We start from the raw sequence: 23,556 nt of genomic DNA on the forward strand, positions 1-23,556 counted from the left end.
AACGTCTTTTTCTCCGCCACAGCACGTTGGGACGACCATTTCTATACTGCTGCCTTCTGAACACAGTCAGACGGGCAACACACACACACCTATAAATAAGGTCCAGGTGTCAAAAAACCAGAGTTGCCCTTTAAGACATCATAGCAAGTTTCACCTCCAAGCATGTGTAACGGGGTAGAGGGGGTAATTCCGACATAGTTATGGCTGGAGATGTAAATAGGTGCTCGTGGCCGGTGAAGTTGAGTGAGAGCAGGGTGTGACCAAAGAAAGAGCAAACCAAGTAAGAAAAAACAGCATCCAGTTTAGTCTAAAATATTATAAATAGGGCTAAAACTATAAAATATGTTAAAATAAGAATAAAAGGTTAAAATACAGTGGTCAAAACAATTTAAAAATGTCTTTAAAATGCTGCGTGGGAGGCCTGAGCACTTTCCGTCCAGTTCCTGGGTGGAGCGCCAGAGGCAGGGCTTCTCCGCCCTGCCGCTGTGTGGATTGAGGCTGGATCCCCGAGGCAATCTCAACTCCGTGGAGTGCGCGCACCACATGTGGGGTGTAGTTCCTCTTCGCCCCGTAACTCTGATCACCAGGGGGATGTCCTGGACGGCACCTGCAACATACACAGACCGGACCAGCACAAGCAGGAACCAAGCGACTCCAAGCTCTAGGCCATGTAGTGAGCACCACACCGGACAAGTATAATACTCAGAGACATGGCAGGGTTTCCTCCCTGCCGCTGAGTGTCAACAGTGTGTGGTGCTCGTGTTGGATCGCTCTGCTGGTCCCCGTCCCCGTCCTGGTTCTGTCCTGGTTCCGGGGTGTGCTCCCTTGGCGGTGTGGCTGCTCTCCTCCCGGTGCCCTGCTTCCCCTGTGTCTGCTCTGCTGCTGCCAACAGCCAACATTGGCTTTTACGCACCGGTCAATTTGCCACAGCCCAGGTGCGCTGATTGAACACAGGACTGGCTAGAGTCTCACATGAGCGGGGGTTCCAATCAAGGTGAATGGGAAGAGCTTATTTAAGACAAAAAAGTAAAAAAAAAAAACAAAGGCAAACAGCAACCAACAGCACACAAATAAAAACAAAGCCCATGCTGATGCAGGAAAACCAAAACTCATTGGATTTGTATTAAGATTTTATTTCCGTTCCTCGAAATTTCACAAAAAAAAAAATTCATGGAAAAAAAAAAAATTAAAATACAGAACAGTCCAAACAATTTCAAAATCAGCAATGTTTCCTTTCACGTGGTTATCTTATCACTTGGGAATGAAGCTGGACTTCCTGTGAGATCTCCAATAGAGTCTTTCATGAACTCATCTCCATGTGGCATTTCAGGTGGCGCAGCAAAGAATTACGATTAGTGAATCTGATCCCACATGTTTCACAAGGATGTGGCTTCTCACCTGTGTGAGTTCTCATGTGGACTGACAAATTACTCTGTGTACGGAAACGCTTCCCACATGTGCCACAAGGATGCAGCTTCTCACCAGTGTGAATTGTCATGTGGACTGACAAGCTACCCCGTGTACTGAAACGTTTCCCACATGTTGCACAAGGATGTGGCTTCTCACCTGTGTGAGTTCTAATGTGGGCCGACAAGCTACCCTGTGCACTGAAACTTTTCCCACATGTTTCACAGGGATACGGCTTCTCACCTGTGTGAGTTGTCGTGTGGGCCGACAACTGACCCCGTGTTCTGAAACTTTTCCCACATGTTTCACAAGGATGTGGCCTCTCACCTGAGTGAGTTCTCATGTGGACTGACAAATAACTCTGTGTACTGAAACGCTTCCCACATGTGCCACAAGGATACGGCTTCTCACCAGTGTGACTTCTCATGTGGACTGACAAATTACTCTGTGTACTGAAACGCTTCCCACATGTGCCACAAGGATGCAGCTTCTCACCAGTGTGACTTCTCATGTGGACTGACAAATTACTCGGGTAACTGAAACTTTTCCCACATGTTTCACAAGGATGTGGCCTCCAACCTGTGTGAGTTCTCATGTGGGCCGACAACTGACCCCGTCTTCTGAAACTTTTCCCACATGTTTCACAAGGATGTGGCCTCTCACCTGAGTGAGTTCTCATGTGGACTGACAAATAACTCTGTGTACTGAAACGCTTCCCACATGTGCCACAAGGATGCGGCTTCTCACCAGTGTGACTTCTCATGTGGACTGACAAATTACTCTGTGTACTGAAACGCTTCCCACATGTGCCACAAGGATGCAGCTTCTCACCAGTGTGACTTCTCATGTGGACTGACAAATTACTCTGTGTACTGAAACGCTTCCCACATGTGCCACAAGGATGCAGCTTCTCACCTGTGTGAGTTCTCATGTGGACTGACAAATGACTCGGGTAACTGAAACTTTTCCCACATGTTTCACAAGGATGTGGCCTCTCACCTGAGTGAGTTCTCATGTGGACTGACAAATCACTCCGGTAACTGAAACGTTTCCCACATGTTTCACAATGATGTGGCTTCTCACCTGTGTGAGTTCTCATGGGTTTCTTCTTACCACTGACCCTTCGTACCTTCTGACATAATTTGTGTTTTTTACTGACAACTTCACCAGATGTTTCCTCAAATTCAGCCTGGTTCTCTGACACTGGAATGTCAAGGTGCTTTTCGTCATGATGGACTTCAGAGTCCTGAGAGAGGAACTGCTCATCGTCCCGTACTTCTGGTTCACTCAGGTCACTTTGCTTCTGAATAGAAGGAACCTCAGTCTGTTGAGGTTGTCGTTCCTCCTGGTCCTCTGGAAACTCTATAGGGACAAAAAAGTCCAAGATAAAAGATTAATTAAATTACTTTTTACCGGTACAGTTCCAGATAAAAAACAAAAACAAAACAAAAACTGGGACTCAAGTGGTGAAATTGAAAAATTTCACGAACGTTTAAAAGATAGCGTACTGTGGAAGTCGTCAAAAGAGGAGGCAGACGGGTGTCAAGTTGACAGCTTTTAATCTGATGCAGACACTGACAGCTGTCATTAGTATGTCACCACTCACTTCCATATATCCCCACACCTCTACACACAAAGCCGCATTTTGTAATAAACATCCAAAATGTAATAATTTTGTCATTTCATTTTGTAAGAAATATTGCCGCATTATGTAATAAGTTATTACATTTTGAGAAGATTATTACAAAATGCACTTGCAACTTTTTTAATAATAATAATAATACATTTTATTTCACAGCGCCTTTCAAAACACTCAAGGACACTTTCGAAAAAGATTAAAAACACATTATAAACGAGAATTTGGCACTCAGAGAGCACAGACCTCTGCCACAGCTCAAATCAGTCACCAACAATAAGAACGCCATTTATAATAAAAAACATTTTTCATTTATTGAGTTCTGCCCAACTATGTCAAAGACTGCCCTATATTCTGCCCTCGCAACACGTTCCCAGCTTTGTGCAGCTGGACAGATAGTTAACATGATGGAAGGACAAAAGCTCCAGAAGTTTTGTTGAGGAATGATGTTTCTTCTTTTTGACTCTTTTCTTCCTCACTTTTATTTCTTTATACTTTTTCCTCCATTAAGATTTTTTTTGTAAGACTACAAAGGATGAAAAACATAATTTAATGTAAACAAAGCCTGCCATCAATTTAAGACGTAGTACTGAGGCCCTCTGCTGGATAGATACAGTACTACACTCGCCAAATGAAACGTCACCCTGAAGTAACTCAGCAATAAAAAAAACAACACAATGACGGACATGCAGAGATGCATAACAAAGGAAACAAACACTCCAACATAGGGTGAAATCACTTGCAAAGCTCTGAAGAGAAGCCAACTTGTGGTGATTTTCTCATGCTGCTGCACAACTGTTCCGTCCGTGAAACAGGTCAGACTAGGAACTAAAACTAAAGTTAAAGAATCCTTAAAAAAATTCATGGATCTAGACAGTGATCCAGATCATCACCAAACTTTAATGGATTCTAAGTTAGCCTAAGGGCCACCTTTCCACAAAGTTACATTGCAATCCATCCATAACTTTTTCTGCAATGTTGCTAACAAACCAACCAACCAACAAACCGATGTGATTACATTACCTCCTTGGCGGAGGTAATAAATAAAACAACAACGTAGCACAGCGAAAAAGAGAAATTACAGGTGATAGGCAGATTAAAACAGGTGGGTTTTGAGTCTGAACTGAGATAGAGAGTCAATATTGCGGATGTCTGGTGGTAGAGAGTTCCAGAGTTGGGGGGCAGACAACTGAATGCTCTACTCCCCATGGTGCTGAGGTAGGCAGAGGGGTGGACAGAGGAGGAAGACCTGAGGGACTGTGAGGGGTTGGCAATGTGAATGAGATCAGACAGATGGGGGGGGGGAGGTTGTGGATGGCGTTATGTAATCATTTTACCTTCATGGAAACGATGAACCCTGATCTGCGACCTTAACGTGGTGGGGAAGTTTAGTGCCCGCGTGATTCCAGGAGCTATGTTGTTGGAGGCTTTATGCCCCTGGTACAGTCTCCCATAGCAAACCAGTCCTGGGTGACGGGCCACACTAACCCCCAATTTCCACCGGACGCGAAAGCGCTGCGCCGCACTGCTCAGCACTGCGCAGCACCTGCGTCTTGTTCCTACAGTCAACGCACACCGGGAGCGCAGCGCCGCACCGTCCGGATGGGGAGGGCTGCTCTTCTGAGAGGCTCTCGTGCTCTTGATATTGTACGAACAACACATGATATCAACAGAAAAAAAACAAAAACAAAAATACACATCTCATGTCGCTTCTGCAAGGTCGCTCTGCTCGTCTAGAAATATTGATCTGTAATTTATAGTACTTCCAGCAAGGGTGAGTGCATGGTTTATATTTTGATCTCAAATGAGTGGTTTTCTTTATCCAATAGTTAATTTTGTATGATTTATTCTACATAAAAACGGTAATTTCCGCATTTGCTACTGTCTGGGACCCTGTTGAGCTGATTCTCGTGCCTACCAAGGCGGCGTAATAACAACATATAAAAAACATATAAACAACATAAAAAAAAGTTACGTCCGTGAGGTTGTGCCTTGTGTTTTATTTTGAAACTTCTGGTTTAACTTCCTGTCTGGTGCTTTCTCAACGACAGTGAATTTAGGAGGTTTGGAAGTAGCGGCGCAGAAAATAGAACTGAAGCGATCACCAGTGCCACGGCACGCTGCGGCGCTTCTGGGATGTGGCGCTTTCGCGTCTGGTGGAAATTGTCTCTTAGAAGAGAATCGGTTCTAAGTGCTGCGAAGTACGTTTCAAGGCGCAGCGCTTTCGCATCCGGTGGAAATTGGGGGTAAGAGCAGGTCAAATCAAGGACCGTGATGTCGCCCTGTATGGCGCAGCCGGGGCCCCACCCTGGAGCCAGGCCTGGGGTTGGGGCTTGCTAGTGAGCGCTTGGTGGTCGGGCCTTTGTCCATGGGGCCCGGCCGGGCTCAGCCCGAAGGGACAACGTGGGCCCACCCTCCAGCGGACCCACCACCCGCTGAGGGAACCGTAGGGGCAGGTGCAATGTGGATTGGGTGGCATCTGACAGCAGGGTGCCCAGCAACCCGATCTCCGTACACACAGACTAGCTCTAGGGACATGGAATGTCACCTTCTTGCGGGGAAGGAGCCTGACTTTGTGATGGAGGTTGAGAGGTACCAGCTATTGGGCACACCTCCAAACAGCCTGGGCTCTGGAAGCCAATCTCTCAAAAAGGGATGGACTCTCCACTTCTCTGGCATTGCCCGTGCCGAGAGGTCGCAGGCTGGTGTGGGTTTGCTTATAGCCCCACAGCTCAGCTGCAATATGGTGGAGTTCACCCCAGTGAACGAGAGGGTCGCATCTCTGCGCCTTTGGGTCGGGGACAGGTGCCTCGCTGTTGTGTCGGCTTACGGGCCGAACAGCAGTGCAGAGTACCCGGCCTACTTGGAGTCCCTGGAAGGGGTGCTGGACAGTGCTACAACTGGGCACTCCATTGTGCGAATAGGGGACTTCAACACCAATACATTGGCAGCGACAGTAAGACTTGGAAGGCGGTGATTGGGACGCATAGCTTCCCTGATCTGATCCCGAGTGGTGTTCTGTTAATGAACTTCTGTTCTTGCTACAGTTTGTCCATAAACACTATGTTCCAGCACAGGGGTGTCCAAAAGTGCACTTGGCACCAGGACACACTAGGTCGAAGATTGATGATCGACTTTGTTGTTGTCATCTGACCTAGGGCAATGTGTTTTGGATACTCGGGTGAAGAGAGGAGCAGCGCTGTCAACCGATCACCACCTGGTGGTCAGTTGAATGCGTTGGTGGAGTAGGAAACCGGACAGACGTGGCAGACCCAAACGTGTTGTGAGGGTCTGCTGGGAACATCTGGTGGAACCCTCTGTCAGCAGGGTTTTCAACTCCCACCTCCGGGAGAGCTTCTCTCATGTCTCAAGGGAGGCTATGGACATTTGAGTCCAAGTAGACCATGTTCTCCACCTCCACTGTTGAAGCTGCTGCCCAGAGCTGTGGCCATAAGCTCTCCGGTGCCTGTCATGGCAGCAACCCCCAAACCCGGTGGTGGACACCAGAAGTAAAGGCTGAAGAAGGAGTCCTATTGAGTCTTGTTGGCTCGTGGGAATCGAGAAGCAGCTGACAGGTGAACTGCAGACTGAGTGGTTGTGGAGGCAAAAACTCAGGTCTGGGAGGAGTTTGGGGAGTCCTTGTAGGAAGACCACCGGTCGGCCTCTGGCAAACTGGTGCCTCGGGAAAGGAAAGCAGGTCTCCACTAACAATGTGGAGGTGGGGAGCTACTGACCTCAACTGGGGATATTATCGCATGGTGGAAGAAATACTTCAAGGACCTCCTCAATCCCATCGCCATGTCTTCCGTGGAGGAGACAGAGGCTGAGGTCTCAGAAGGGGACTCATCCATCACCCAAGCTGAAGTCACCAAGGTGGAAAGGCACCGGGGGTGGATGAGATTTGCCTTAAATACCTTAAGTCTCTGGATGTGCAGGGACTGCTTTGGTTGACAGGTCTCTGCAACATTGCATGGGGGACAGTACCTCTGGATTGGCAGACTCAGGTGGTGGTTCCCCTTTTTAAAAAGGTGGATGTGCTCCAATTATAAGGGGATCACACCCCTCAGCCTCCCTGGGAAAGTCTATTCCAGGGTACTGGAGAGGAGGATTCAACCAATAGTCGAAGCTCAAATCCAGGAGGAATAATGTGGTTTTCGTCTTGGTCCTGGAACATTCGACCAGCTCTAGATCCTCCATAGGGTGCTTGAGGGTTCGTGGGAGTTCACCCGACCAGTTCACAGGGTTTTGTGGATTTGGAGAAGGCGTTCAACCGCGTCCCTCGTGGTATCTTGTGGGGGTTGCTACGGGAATACAGAGGCAAGGGCCCCTTGTTAACGGCCATCCAGTCTCTGTATGACCAGGGTAGGAGTCTGGTCCGCATTGCCGGCAGGAAGTCGGACCTGTTCCTGGTGCATGTTGGACTCCGACAGGGCTGCCCTTTGTCACCAGCTCTGTTCATAATTTTTAAGGACAGAATTTCCAGGTGCAGACAGGGGCCGGAGGGAGTCCAGTGTGGGGACCACAGGATTTCATCCTTTGCCTTTTGTAGTTGATGTTGTCCTGTTGGCTCCATCGCACATGGACCTACAGCATGCACTGGGGCGGTTTGCAGTCGAGTGTGAAGCGGCAGGGATGAGGATCAGCACCTCCAAATCCGAGGCCATGGTCCTCGACCTGAAGAGGGAGGTCTGCCCTCTCCTGGTCAGTGGAGAGACTCTGGCCCAAGTGGTGGAGTTTAAGTATCTTGGGGTTTTGTTCACAAGTGGAAGAAGGATGGAGGTGAGAATAACAGGTGGATCGGTGCAGCATCTGCAGTGATGCTGTCGTTTCAGCCCGTTGTGGTAAAGAAGGAGCTGAGCTGAAAGGCGAAGCTCTCGATTTACCGGTCAATCTACGCCCCCATCCTCACTTATGGTCATGAGCTTTGGGTCATGACTGAAAGGACAAGCTCCCGGATACAAGCAGCTGAAATGAGCTTCCTCCGCAGTGTGGCTGGGCACTCTTTTGAAGATAGGTTAAGGAGATTTCCGGGTGACAGGCGAAGAGATGACAGCATAAGAAAACGTGCTCCCGACCATTTAAACTATAATAACCCACATTAACTCGGCTGACATTTTTCTTGCGGATATATTTCTTGCTTGAAGCTGTGGGTTTCTACTCTGCCTAAAAGTAAGACTAGAAAGGCGAGTCAGTTCGAGTTTTCGGAAGAAGACGGAGTTAGCCGGAGCTCCCCGGCTAGCAGTGTAATGGAGGACGCTGATGATGAACAACCTGGCAACGTGAGCCTCGGCCTCATCCTGAAAGAGTTGCGGGAATTCAGGAGTGATAACACTCAGCAGCTAAACAGAATTCGGGAAGATATTAATAAAACCAACGTGAGGTTAAGCGAGGCTGAGGAGCGTATCGACACTGCAGAAACCCGACTACAGGCGGCAGAGGAGACGGTGACCGAGCTGCTAAAACTTCAGCTGCACCCGGCCGCAAAAATGACCGACTTGGAAAGCCACTCAAGACGGGATAATATAAGGATCTATGGAGTTAAAGAGGGCGCTGAGGAGAACTCCGACTCAATGGTCGCTTTTGTGGAACACCTGTTACGCGAGAAGCTGGAGCTCCCTGCCACTCAGGAGCTCCGAGTGGAGCGGGCGCACCGCGCCTTGATGCCAAAACCGCCTGAGGACGTCTCGCCACGGTCCATTGTGGTCAAAATGGCAATTTATAGGATGAAAGATGACATATTGAGGCTGGCCTGGCAAAAGAAAGGATTCCAACACCTCGGGAAAAGGGTGAATCTCGACCACGATTATGCGCCCGATGTGCAAAGGAAACGGCGTAATTATGCTGAGGCGAAAGTGGTGCTGAAAGAGAGGAAAATCCGGTTCCAAACACCGTTCCCGGCCAAGTTGAGGGTGCATTACCGGGAAGGAACGGTGCTGTACGGATCAGCGGAGGAGGCTACCGAGGACATGGCCGGGAGAGGATTCACCGGTTAAAGTCCTCAAACAACCGGGATCACTACTGGAGCAAGTTCAGCGTTTTTCGTGGCAGGTGAGCCGAGGATCGGGGAGCCGAAGGAGTCCCGCAACGAGCCGAGTTTACAAGGAGAAGCTCCAGGCATTCAGGCGCAAGGAACCGGAATGACAGTAAACGTACTGGAGCAAATAACTGAAATGTTGAAATATGGAGTAAATTACTTGTAATGCAAAAGTATTTTATTGACGGGACGTGAGAAGATTCTAAAAAATGTAAAGTTTAAGAACCAGTGAGGACATTTCTCCTTTTTTTTTTTTTTTTTCCTCTCTCTTCCTTTTTTTGTAACCTAATATCTGACTGAAAATAATGACTATAACACTTACATAGGCTATATAATTTTTTACATATATGGTCGGGTTTTTTCTCAGCCATACTGCCCCATGGGAAGCAGTACAGACAGGGACAGGCTGACCAGCGAGGGCCCTGTGAGGAGGAGAGGTTTCCCCCCAGAGCCCTCTTTCCATCAGGGCTCATTAGGGGTCATGAAGAAGACCCCACAGGTGGAAGTCAGTTTTCTTTTTTTTTCTTCTTTACTTTCTGTGTTTTTCCCCATGAAGAGACATTTTCTGTTGATGAATGTTGCACGTGTTCATGTTGTGCCAGTTCAGTGTTTTATTAGTTGTTTGCATTGTGTTGTCAGCTTAAGTGGATTAAAATATCATTATGAAGCACAACAATCTTAAGGCGGTTACATGGAACGTAAATGGCTTAAATAACCCTGTTAAAAGGAGTAAAGTATTGGCAAAGTTAAGGAGAGAAAAAAACCAAATAATATTTCTGCAAGAAACACATTTAAATCAAATTGAACACGAAAAGCTAAAAACATTTGGATTCCAAAATACATTTTACAGTTCATATAAGAAAGGCCATAAAAGAGGGGTTGCAATTTTACTACACAACTCTATAAACTTTGAATTAATAAAGGAGATCAGGGATAACGAAGGTAGATATATTCTGGTGCAAGGTAGGATAGAAAATGAATTGGTTACTCTTTTCTCTGTTTACCTCCCTCCGCAAAGTGACCCAAAACTTCTGAAAAAGGCTTTGGAAATAATTGTTACAGAATCGACAGGTGTACTGATCTGTGCAGGTGATTTCAATACAGTGATAGACAAATGGGATACATCAAATAATAAAAGGACTGTTACCCCACAAAATAAAATTTTGAGGAAAGGGTTGGATGAGATTGGCCTGTTAGACATTTGGAGAGACTTGCACCCAACAGATAAAGATTATACTTTTTATTCAGCCCCGCACAATGTGTACTCGAGAATAGATTTCTTTTTTATCCCTAAGAATGAGAGACACAGGATTCAGAAGTGTGAGATTGGAAGCAGGGACATCTCAGACCACTCACCGGTCTACTGAGCTCTTCACTTGGACAATAGACCAAAAAAAACAATTTGGAGACTAAACACAAGCTTACTTAATAATAAAGCAGTACTGCAACAAATAAGAGCTGAAATTAAATCATTCCTTGAATTAAATGACAATGGAGAAGTAAATCCAAATATACAATGGGACACTTTAAAAGCTGTTATAAGAGGAAAATTTATATCTCTCAGCACGGCAATCAAGAAAGCTAAAGAGTCAACACTCACTCAATTTAAAAAAAAATTAAAAGAACTGGAGAAGCAACACAGTGAAAATAAAAATGACCAGACACTGAGTCAAATTAAAGAAGTCAAAACCCAAATCTCAAACATCTATAAAGAAGCGCTGGAGAAAAAATACAAATTTTTAAGGCAGTCTTATTATGAAGTAGGCCCCAAAGCAACAAAACTGTTAGCCAAGGAAATCCGGGAAAAACAGATCTCACAGTCAATCTATAAAATATTAGACCCCAGTACAGGAAAAATTCATAGTGATCTAGATCAAATTGATAAAACATTTCAGGATTATTATAAAACGCTATATTCACAACCAAAACAAAATAAAGATCAAATTAGAACTTTTTTGAATTCACTAGATTTGCCATCAATTGGCAAATGTCAAAATGAATATCTAATGTCCAAGATCACAGAACAGGAATTGGATAAGGTACTGAAAAAAGGGAAAAATAACAAGACCCCTGGAACTGATGGCCTACCAGCTGAGTGGTATAAGACTTTTAAGGAGGATTTAATTACAGTCCTCCTGAAGTCCTTTAACTATACACTGGAGAAAAACTCAACCCCACCCTCATGGAATGAGGCTATTATTTCAGTTATTCCCAAGGAGGGAAAGAATAAGGTGCTGTGTAGTTCCCAAAGGCCTATATCAATCTTAAATCAAGACTATAAATTTTACACATCTATTATCTCCAACAGACTAGATTCCTTTGCATCTGAACTAATAGATGAAGATCAAACTGGGTTTGTTCGGGGCCGACAAACACAAGATAATATAAGACGTTCTCTCCATATCATACAAAATACCCATCATAAAAAGTTAGAAGCAGCGTTGGTTAGCCTTGATGCTGAAAAAGCTTTTGATAGGGTTAATTGGGAATATTTGTTTTTGGTGTTAGAACGATTTGGTTTTACTGAAAATTCAATTAATAGTCTTAAAGCTCTGTACTCGGCTCCAACAGCACGTATTAAAATAAATGGACGTTTAACAGATCGGATTAAATTAGAAAGGTCAACACGGCAGGGATGCCCCCTTTCGCCAACCCTCTTTGCATTTTATATAGAACCCCTAGCACAAGCAATCAGAGAAAATGAAAATATTCAGGGAATTGTGGTCAATAAAGTAGAACATAAAATAGCCCTTTATGCTGACGATGTCTTGTTGTATGTCACCAACCCAGATGTATCCCTTAGAAATCTTTACGATCTCCTTCACATGGTTGGATCACTGTCTGGATATAAGCTAAACATGCAAAAAACACAGTTATTAGCGTTCGATTACAAGCCATCTCAGGAAGTCAAGAATAAGTTTCCTGTTGATTGGTCTCAAAAAACAATAAAATATCTTGGGGTATGGTTAACCCACAACCCTAATGACCTCTATAAAAAGAATTATGACCCAATACATTTTAAGATTAGAAAAGACCTTACTCATTGGTCAACATTTCTTTTAAGTTTTAATGCAAGAATACAAATTATCAAAATGTCAATCCTACCTAGGCTTCTGTATTTATTCATGTCTTTACCAGTAAAAATCCCAGCAAGTCAATTTCATGAATGGGACAAGCAAATTTCACGTTTTGTCTGGAGAGGACGGAAACCGCGGATTAGATATGATACATTAACCATTAGCAAAGAAAGAGGTGGAATGTCATTACCTAATCTCAGAGATTACTATCTCTCTGCACAAATAAAAATTATAGTCCTTTGGTGTGATGATAAATACGAGGCCAGATGGAAGGAGATGGAAAAAACTTGTAGAAATGTCCCAATAAAAGCAATGGTCGGAGACCGGAAACTCGCAGTCACTCTTCAGGATTATTTGAATCCCATAGTCTCCCATACTTTATCTCTTTGGTTTGATGTCATTAAGCAGTTGAACTTGTCAACTGAAATAAAAAAGTTCAGATGGATCTCTTATGATACTGACTTTAAACCAAACCTTATAGACTCTAGGTTTAAAAATTGGATTCGTGGAGGGATCACTGCCTACTGTACAATAATGGAAAAGAACATATTGCAGAGTTTTCAGACGCTGAAGGAAAAATACAAATTGGAAAAAGGGGATTTCTTCAGATATTTACAGTTACGCGATTACTTCTTTAAAGAAATAGGTAAAACAGATACAAATACAGAACTCAATCAAATAGTGCAGCTGATTACACAGGTATACACTGGTAGTTATACATCCAAATCCATAATTTCAAAATTATATCAAGGATTTGCAACGTGCAGAGGAACTTCCACCAATTATATTAAAGAGAGATGGGAAAAGGAGTTAAGTCATGCAATAACCACAGAACAATGGCAAAATATGTGCGAGGCTGTGATGACAACAACATGCTCTGCTGATTGGCGTGAATTCTGCTGGAAAAATTTGGTTCGTTTTTTCATCACTCCGAAGTTGAAATCATGCCAAACCTCATCCATCCATGTATGTTGGAGATCCTGTGGACATTCAGAGGCAGATCACTATCACATTTTTTGGAACTGCTCCAAAATTAAAACATATTGGGAAAATATTTGGAAAATTATTCAAGAAATTCTTAAGCTGCAAATCCCATTCACCTGTATGACTCTCTATTTGGGTAACATACCAGAAACAATTATGGGAAATGATAGGTATCTATTTAAAGTTTTTACTGCAGCAGCAAAAAAAGCTATTACTCAAAAATGGTTACAAACTGACCCTCCCACAGTGGATAATTGGTTTGCTATCGTTAAGGACATACATGAGATGGAAAGGTTAACTTTTGTTTTAAGATTGCAAACCGATGTGTACACCTCGAAATGGACAAAATGGACAGTATATTTAAATAACTGCAATCATTTGTAGTGAAGTGGTTGTCAATGTATATGGTGGCCCATTTGCTTTTCATGTTTGCCCCCCTTTTTTTTATTTTATTTTTTCTAAACATCAAGTTATTACGACATGAATGCTGCTTAATGTTGATCTAGATAACATGCTGACAACACTGTTGTAACTGCTGTATAGAAATCTGTTCAATAAAAAAATTTTGAGTAAAAACAAAAAAAAAAATAAAGATAGGGTAAGGAGCTCGGTCACCAGGAAGGAGCTTAGAGTAAAACTGCTACTGCTCCACATCGAGAGGAGTCAGCTGAGATAGCTCAGGCACCTCTTTAGGATGCTTCCTGGACACCTCCCTGAGAAGGTATTCCTTGCATGTCCCACCGGGAGGAGGAACCGATAAAGACCTAGGACACGCTGGAGAGACTGTCTCTTGGCTGACCTGGGAATGCCTTGGGATCCTCCCGGAGGAGCTGGAGGAAGTGTCTGGGGACAGGGAAGTCTGGTCATCTCTGCTTACTACTTCCCTCGTGACCCAGATAAGCAGCGGAAGATGGATGAATGGATGTATGGATGGAAACTATGAAGTTACTGACAATACACAACATAAGTGAGCTTTAATCTTATTGCCTGCTGCACCACTTAGTTCTGCAAAGATTAGAGAGGGACCCATCAGCTATTATGGCGGTGTTACCATATATTCAATGCACGCCGCAAGTGGCAACCACAAGTTTCTTCTTCGAGTAATTATTATTATCATAATAATTATTATTATTTTAGAGTAATACACCAGGAATCGAGAGCGATTTTCCTTCCTCCCCAGCAGACGACAGCATAAAAGACCACACTTGTTGACACCACAAACTGATCAAACATCTGCAACATTTCATGATAAATGTTGATGCACATTATTTTACTGTTCTTCCCTGTGCCCACCAGGGGGTACAGGAAATCGTAGGAGCCTGCATTTACTGGTCCTTGTTGGCCATCTTAACTGCAGGAAAATCTGCTTGATGTATGAAATACATGCATGCTTAATTGAGACAGCCAAGGAGTTCAACATGATGTACGGTATGATATAAACTGCAAAATAAGAGGGGGTACCCAAAAGTAACCGGAATTTTGTCAGAAAATACTAATAATAATGAGAGCGCTGATCATGAACCAAAACACCTACAGGGCGTGTAGTCTGATTCTCCTCACGGAGACCTGGCTAACACAACACGTACCGGATGCTAATGTGGACTTACCCGGCTTTTCCTGCGTGAGAGCGGACCGGGACCCTATCACCAGCGGGAAAAGCAAAGGTGGGGGCCTCATTCTGTACTCTAACAGAAGATGGTGTCATCCAAACCATCTGACAATTAAATCTGTCATTTGCTGCCCTGATCTGGAGCTGCTAGCCGTTAGCATCCGACCCTACTACGTCCCATGTGAGTTCTCACACGTCATCACACTCTGTGTCTACATCACACCGAGGGCGGACCCAAAGGCAGCGCGGGAAACAATCTGCAACACGGTCACGGCACTTCAAGCACAACATCCCGATGCACTCTACATCATATCTGGGGATTTTAATCATGTGACTCTGGAGGATACCCTCACATCGTTCCATCAGTACGTTGACTGTCCCACAAGGAAAAATAGAACAATTGATCTGTTATATACAAGCACTAAGGATGCATATTTAGCACTCCCTGTGCCTCCTGTTGGCAAATCAGACCACAATCTTGTCTACCTGCAGCCTACTTACACTCCCCTTGTGAAGAGGCAGGCTTTTACCACCAGACAGGTCAGGAGGTGGTCTCGCAGTGCAGAGGAGGAACTGAGAGACTGCTTTGCCACCACTGACTGGAGTGTATTAGTGAACCATCATGGAGAGGATATTGAGGTGGCAGTGGATGTTGCGACTGACTATTTGAACTTTTGTGTGGATTCAGTGATGCCTCTCAGAACTGTGAAGTGCTATGCTAACAACAAGCCATGGATTACCCGTGATGTGAAGGCTGCTCTAAACAGGAAAAATTGTGCATTGACAAATTGAAAAATTGAGCATGACGTGGGGCACAAAGGGAGATTAAGACTTGTCTGAACAAGGCTAGGGAGGCATATGGGAAAAAAACTGGAGAACAAACTGAGGGGCAATAATGTGAGGGAAGTCTGGGATGGCATGAAAACCATTACAGGCTGTGGCAGTAAGAGCAGTCTGAGGGGCGGGGACCCCCAGATGGCTGAGGAGCTGAACATATTTTTTAACCGGTTCAGTCCCTCCCCAGTCACGGGCCCCCCCTCCTCCACCCTCTGTTCCTCCGACCAGCGGCACCCCAGTTTCTCCCTGTACATATCTCTCTCCCCCAGGGCCCCTTTCCTCCCTCCCTATTATATCGGTGGACCAGGTAAGGATGGAGCTGCGTAAACTCCCCCCCAGGAAGGCAGCAGGACCGGATTGCATCAGCCAAAGGCTCATCAAGGTCTGTGCTGAGGAGCTGGCAGTGCCCCCTACACCACGTCTACAATCTGAGTAGGATCTGGAGGATGCAGTGCTCTATCTCCTACACCGTGCTCTCTCCTACCTGGACGTGGGTGGATGTGCTGTGAGGCTGCTCTTTTTGATTTCTCGAGCGCCTTTAATACAATCAAGCCCTGCCTGCTCCAGGAGAAGCTCAACAACATGGATGTGGACCCTCACCTGGTGAACTGGATTATGGACTATTTAAACAACAGGCCACAGTTTGTCAGGATGGGAGGTCAACAGTCTACATCTCAGTCCTGTTGTATTGGAGTGCCACAGGGAACAGTGCTATCGCCCCTCCTCTTCACCCTATACACCTCGGACTTTCAGTACAAGTCCAACACATGCCCTATCTATCTATCTATCTATCTCTGAAAAAAAAGACATGCATTACAGTGAATGGCCCATTGCACAAGCATATGGTCTTACATTGGGTGGAAAGCTTTCATTGTTGTTTTTAGTAGTCTAGTGTACATTATAGGGTTTTTTAACAGAAAAATGAAAAGTTATGAACCATCCATATTTTAAACGAACAGAATAAGAAACTTTCCATCAAATAAAACAAAACAAAATTCAGAAAATTACAGTATATTCTCTGTTAATGCAACTTTTGAGTAGTGTACTGGCAGTAATTGCCCAGTACTGGTACTTGGATACTACAGTGATACTACTAATAGGCCTTGCATTTTACAAATACTTGAAAGTAAAATAAATACACTAAACAAACAATTCCTTAGAATTCTTATTACATAATGCATCATGTTACCACATTTTGCAGAAAATAAAAAAGTTGCAAATGCATTTTGTAATAATCTTCTCAAAATGTAATAATTAAAAAATGTATTCCAAAATGCGTTGGGGCAGTTTATTACTAGGGATGCACGACAATTATCGGTCCGATAAATTATCGGCCGATTTGGGGCAAAAATTACATCATTTTTATCTATCCGATAAATTCATTTAATCCGATAAATTAAACCGACAAATTAGTGGGTTCATTAAAACTGCTTGTTGAGGTGACGGCACCTGCAGTTCGGGTTTGTTCTGCGGGTTCAATGCTGCCCTGCATCTTGACTGCTAAGAAGGAGAAGGGCTTTTTGTACCCCTCCGTAGCTTCCAAAAGCTGCTGCAGCCAGTGTTGCCTTCAAGTTGACTCGGGGATGCGAAGGCAGCTGACAACGAGCGGGGCACAGTGTGGCAGCTTTTCAAAATGGAACCTACTGTTGGGTGTAGGCTGTGTCAGACAAAGCTGGTTTACAACAGCAGTATGGGATCTACAAGATCAGCTGCCATGGAAACACCCCAACAAGCTGGAGGGAGAGACGCTGCAGCTAGCATCGATGCCAACGCTAGCTAGCGAGCTATCACTAGCGGTTCACAAGCCAGCATGAGGGATTTATATACAAAAAATTAAAGAAATGTGACAAGATGCTTAGTGAACATATCAAGTTAACAGCTGAAATGGCCCTTTTGTCTGATAACTAGTGGAATGTCTTTGATTTAAGGGAATTATGAGATAGTGTATTTCAAAGGAGACAGAGCCATCTTGTGGTCATTTAGCACAACTGCAATAGAAAAAGATAAATATGACGTCAGGTGCAGAAAAAAATTGTAAACGTTGACACCCCTAGTTTTTAGATTTGAGGTTGACATGTCAATGCATTTTATACATTTCATAGTTGAAAAATATTTCACTTCATTTTTTGGCAGAGAAGCAAGTCACAGTTCTGTAAAACCCTTTTTTTTTAAAGGATGCCGTTGTTGCTTAAAGCTCGTGTCCGGAGTTTTGAGAGAATGAGTTTTTTTTTTTTTTTTGAGGTTCCGCCCTCCCTCTGCTTTCATGAGCGACCAAACCACACCCCTTTAATTGTGCACGCGCATTATCGGTCGGGTGAAAATGAGAGCCTCCGAGTCCGCAAGCATCCTACATGTTTAGCTGTTTACGGTGGATGTTCAGCAGACAATGGATATATCCGAGGTAAGCAGGCTGGCTGCTGCATAGCGAACTCACCTCTGCCTGGGCGAGTGCGCGTGCTCTCTGGCTGCGTGCACACGTTGATTGACAGCATGACAAAGCGGAAGCTCGAAATCCATTGGCTGAAGCTGACCGGCGCTTTTTCGGATAACATGGGGGTCTATGAGACGAAGGCGGGGCTCATAAATACATTTTTATATTGCTTTATGCTAATATTATATTATAGTATCGACCCAGACTAATACATTTAAGCTCTGTTAAAAAAATGATACATACATTGGAAACGAACGGAAACTCCGGACACGAGCTTTAAGTTGGGATTTGATGTCATTATATTTGATACACTGAGTTCTGGGAAGTTTGACAGCCTGTGTAAACAATTACAGGAGATTTTATTTTTATTTATTTTTTCAAAACAAAAATAGACTGTTACTCATTGTAACTGATATTTTCGCAAACAATGAATGAGCATGTGAAGCGTCTGTACTGTTGTTTGCCGTTATAGTCAGGCCAGGCCTACTAAAGTATTACTTTTTTCATCACTGCATCTTCAATGTTTTTATTCTCCTTAGTACAAACTTCATATTATTTTAAGATTATATTGAATATAAAAATCTGAACTTATCAGTTATTGGTATCGGCCATGAGAAGTAGTTAATTATCAGTCATTGATATTGGTTAAAATTTCCCATATCGTGCATCCCTATTTATTACAAAATGCGACTTCATTACAAAATGAAATGACAAAATTATTACATTTTGGGCATGTATTACAAAATGCACCTTTATTACAAAATGCGGCTCAACACACCCCCACGTTACCAACCCTGCACCTTCTAATGTGAGACACGACTTCCCCAGCAGACGCCACAGTACAGTCATTACGTTATTGCTTGATGAGCACCTTGGATGAGCAGTGAATACACAGTTTCACATTTCTGGCAACTATTTCAGTTTGAGTTGAGAAGGAATATTTCCAGGGGCGGGGTGGCCATCGGGAGGTTCGGGAGGTTTCCCGAACGGCCGGTGTATTCCGGGCCGGTGGCCAGAATTTTCTTTATTTCCTTGTTGTTGCCTGTCTGTGCCTGCCTGCCTTAACGCGGCTGCATCCCCCCGCTCTCACGGCCCGTGTGCGCTACCACCGTCTCCGCTCCCCCGGTCTGCCAATCGAAGCACGCGCAACCCCCCCCACCCGAGTTACCAGTCTGCTGAATAAAGCTGATTAAAATATTGAAAACACAACAGACACAAATCCTGTTTGTTTCTGCAGCAGATAAACCAAATGTTTAGCCATAATGACGGAGATCCTCAAGTGAAATTCATGTGTTCATTCAGACTTCTCCTTACCTGATCTGTGTAACTTCATTTGAGGGTTCAAGATGATTTCCAGTTGTCTGCGCTGATGACCAATTTCCTCTTCATATCGGGCCATGGTGTGTTCAAGCTCGCTGAAGATTTGCACTGCAGCAGCAGTTAGCTGCCTGGTGGTCAAGTCTCTCTCAGAGTGGTGGGATTTGTCACCGTCACCACCACCATCAGTCGCAGTCACCTCCACAGGATCCTCCTCCTCTTTAATGTGTGGAGTTTCATGTTCCTCCTGCTCCAGACTGGAAGTCGTCTTCTGGTCACCACTGTGGCGCTGGGGACGCTCTGGAGGGAAACAAGACAAAGTCATGATGTGATGGATGTGAATGTTTTACAGTGATAAAGCTGTAAATGTGCTGTTTTGAATTAACTGGTTTTCTTGTCAAGTGGTGACTAACTTCCTTTGGCATTTGCTGCTGCTGCTGCTGCTAGTAACTGTATACGAGGGTGTACCCAAATGAAACCGGAATTTGGTTGCAACTTTTTATTTCTTACATTTCAAAATGAAACACCACCGTCGCCTTCAAAATAATCTCCATTCGCATTAATGCAACGCTCCAGCCGTGTTTCCCACTTCGCAAATGTGTTGTCAAACTCGTGCGTAATTGTGCCTTTAAGAACCTGATGCTCTTTTTTTTTTTTTGCACCTCCTCCACATCTGCAAACCGCTGTCCCTTCAGCTGCTTCTTCAACTTGGGGAACAAGAAAAAGTCACACGGGGCTAGATCCGGCGAGTAATTCGGATCGGGGAGGAGAGTCATCCCATTCTTCATCAGAAACTGCGTGACGCGCAGGGCCGTGTGCGCACCATTTTGGCAGAGACCCGGTGCAGCCCCAAATCCTGGCTTATGAACCTCTGGCAGGGACCCCAGGAGACCCCCGTCAGATCAGCCACCTCTCCAATGCCCCGGCGTCGATCTGCCATCACAGCCGCTTCAATTTCCCCGACAATTTCGGCTGTGCGGGAGGTGGAGGGTCGTCCTGTTTTGGGCTGATCCTCAATGGACATCTGGCCCTTCTTAAACCGCCTGAACCACTCATAGACCTGAGTCTTCCCCAGAGCATCATTCTTGTAGGCTTGCTGCAACAAGGTGAGTGTTTCTGCTGCTGTTTTCCCAAGCAAAAAGCAAAATTTAATGTTTGTGCGCTGCTCCAGCTGTCCAGTCAATGTGGAGAAATCGCAGAGGGGCTCTGTTACTATAAATAGCGCGTGACAGACGTTAGCGTCACTCTGGGATCTCAGATGTTTCATAGATATGCACGAGACTTACCTGTAGCACATCTGACGGCCAAAAGTCAAAACTCATTATTATTAGTATTTTATGACCGAATTCCGGTTTCTTTTGGGACCACCCTCGTATGTTGAAATCAGACTCCTAAAAGGTCCAAAACGGTTCTCTGCTGGCTTTTCTTGAGCATCAAAGAGGGATGTGAAATGAAGTAGGTGACCAGTTAGCAGGGAAGCCAGTTACTTCAAAACCCCGGCCCCATCCCAGTCTCTCATCCTCTGCCAAGGCAGCTGCTGCGTTCCGGTGACTGCAGCGTGCTGTGGACATCTCACATGAAGGCAGCGTTGGCAGCTCGGACTCATCCGGCACTCATCATGTAAACAAGTCAGCAGTGAGCATCGTCTTTGCATGCGGCTTTGCCAGTGATAAAATGGGACGCTCGTGTTGTGAGAAAGGATGCCTTAATAAATCACTTGAAAGAAATGGCAGAAAGGTTGATGAGAATTTACGATTTTTTTAACATGCCGATGCCATTTACTGATTTTCATATTGCACTTGAACGCAGCGCCGTGTGTATTCTGGTATTCTCTCCCCGACATTCATCGCTGTGTGATCTATGTGTTCAGCGAATGACAGCAATGATTTTACATCCCAGTGAGGATGCAGTTCTTGTTACGGAGCGTGGATCTAAGGCTGAAGAGCAGAAAAGGAATTTTATTCGGATCATGAGTCTTTGTGAGATGAAGCTGCACTCCAGCCGCAGGAGCAGACTGAGTCTGGAGTTTAACTGAGTTCCCGGTGAAGTGAAGAAAGCAGCCGGGGCTCCAGGAGCACCGCGGGCGGAGCGGCGGGCGGAGCGGCGGGCGGAGCGGAGGGCGGAGCGGAGGACGGCTGAGGCGGGTAACAGGAGCTGACTGGAGGTACAGGTCCAGACTGACGGCCACATTTCATATAACGCGTGCCCGCTCCGTTCCGCCGTCCGCAATATCAAACAGTTACAATGAGTAACAGTCTATTTTTTCCAAAACAAAAGTAAATCAAAATAAAATCTCCTTTCATCGTTTACACAGGCTGTCAAACTTCTCAAAACTCAGTGTATCAAATATTACATCAAAACCCAACTTAAGCAAAAACAGCACCCTTTAAAGCAGAACTATGCAACTTTTATACCCCAATAAATGTTTTTCAGAATCCCTGTGGGAGTAAACAAAGAGCTGTCACGGTGATTTGCCGGTCCCTCCACTCCCCCCGTGGGAGTGGGTCCCTCCCCCCAACCCCGGGGGGTGGGGGTGGGGGGGGTGATGCGGAGAACGTTCACGACAGTGAGCTTTCACAGGAGACCAGTAGGGGGAGCGCTAAAGCAAATCTTGCATAGTTCTCCTTTAAGAAAAGGGTTTCACACAACTGTGACTTGTTTTTCTCTGCCAAAAACTGAAGTGAAATATTTTTCAACTACGAAATAAATTAAATGCATTGACATGTCAACCTCAAATCTAAAAACTAGGGGTGTCAACGTTTACAATTTCTTTCTACACGTGACGTCAGATTTATCTTTTTCTATTGCAGTTGTGCTAAATGACCACAAGATGGCTCTGTCTCCTTTGAAATACACTATCTCATAACTCCATTAAATCAAAGATATTCCACTACTATGTAGCTACTTTTAATCATTGAAAAAGTACCGCCTTCAGGATTCTTCGCAGATCCTGAACTGATTGTTAAAAAGACGGAAATACAGCAATTTAAAGCACAAACTTGCCTAAATAAGTGTAGTTACAGAGTGGTAACTCACCCGGAGCCGTCGTCTCCTCAAGGCTCTGAACGCCTCATCTTCAGCTTCATACCACTGCAGAGCCTCCCAGACTCTTCGGTACTTTTCGTTCATCTTATCTCTCGCTGCTTGAAGCCCTTTCTGACTCTCTTCCTTCCACCTTTTCGCAATAAAAAGCGACCAAAAAAGAGACAAGACAGCCTCTGCGTCCTCCATTGTTGCTTGTTTGCGTCCCTGTCTTCTTTCGCTGAGCGGCAGACTTTTTAACCGCCTTTTTAATTGCCTTTTTACCGCCTCTGAGTTTATTGATTGGTTGGTTGATTTACTTGCCAATAATAATGTTTACAGTGTTTATGCACTTGACCAGAATCCCAAGCAACACTGGGAACATCCACCGCCTAACCATGCCACCAGCTAGCGTATCTTGGCTCTCTTCGGGGATTCACAGGTTGGAGGATTCATGGAGGGAAGCGCCGCCGGGCCGCCGCTCAGCGCTGACAGCAGCCGCAAGCGGGGCTCTGTCCCCAGCCAGCCAGCACTAATTGTGCTTCCTCTCCGACTACTGACGTTGCTTTCTCCCCGGTAACAATTTTGCACCGGCCACTTGTGCCGTTTTCTCCCGGGTAGCGGCGCAAGCTCCCCGGCCACTTGCGATATTTTATCCCCAGGAGTGGCGCTGTCTTCCCGGCCGTTCCTGGTGTTCTGTCCTGGCTAGCGGCGTTAGCTCATCAGCCGTTCGCGATGTTGTGTCCCGGCTAGCAGTGTTAGCTGCCCGGCGGTTCGTGGCATTTTCCCTCGGCCGACAGCGGTGACGGCGGCACCCCTTCGGCCGCCAGGCACGGTCAGCGGCCGGGCTTGCATCCATATGGGTTTTTCTCCGACCCCTCAAGCCTGTGGATTTCCGAACTGAGCTGTGACATTGCGGCTCGGCTGTTGTTAGGGAGCGAAGCTCCAAGCCTGAGGCTGTATACAGAGGGACAAAGCAACCTGGCTCCAAAACAAAGGAGCACATGACGAGAGCCAGGAAAACAATACCAGGTGCTAGCTTAAAGTTTTCTAAACTTCATGTTCAAACCACAACACCTCAGAAAAAAAATAATTTGTTCATATATATATATATATATATATCAGTGGTGGGCCGTCAGGGCCTGCAAAGCCTTCTCTGCTGGCCTAAAAATTATCTGAATTACAGACTGATGTAAATTATAT

General features: G+C 45.1%; 1 protein-coding gene and 1 long non-coding RNA gene across 2 annotated transcripts in view; both read right to left on the reverse strand.

Moving 5' to 3' along the window:
- Positions 1–1,297: 1,297 nt before the first annotated feature.
- LOC115407577 (zinc finger protein 239-like) lies at positions 1,298–2,002 on the reverse strand. The gene has a single exon (XM_030117979.1). The coding sequence runs from the start codon at positions 2,000–2,002 to the stop codon at positions 1,301–1,303; it is 702 nt and encodes a 233-aa protein (XP_029973839.1). The 3' UTR covers positions 1,298–1,300.
- A 256-nt stretch (positions 2,003–2,258) lies between these two features.
- Positions 2,259–23,556, reverse strand: part of LOC115407589 (uncharacterized) — a 22,412-nt gene continuing 1,114 nt past the window's right edge. Inside the window, exons 2-3 of the long non-coding RNA XR_003933643.1 lie at positions 2,844–2,859; positions 2,259–2,270 (exon numbers count right to left, since the gene is read on the reverse strand). This is a non-coding gene — a long non-coding RNA (uncharacterized LOC115407589). The remainder of the gene's footprint in view (positions 2,271–2,843; positions 2,860–23,556) is intronic.

Source organism: Salarias fasciatus, chromosome 2 (genome assembly GCF_902148845.1).
Source record: "Salarias fasciatus chromosome 2, fSalaFa1.1, whole genome shotgun sequence".
In the NCBI taxonomy this organism is placed as follows: domain Eukaryota; kingdom Metazoa; phylum Chordata; class Actinopteri; order Blenniiformes; family Blenniidae; genus Salarias; species Salarias fasciatus.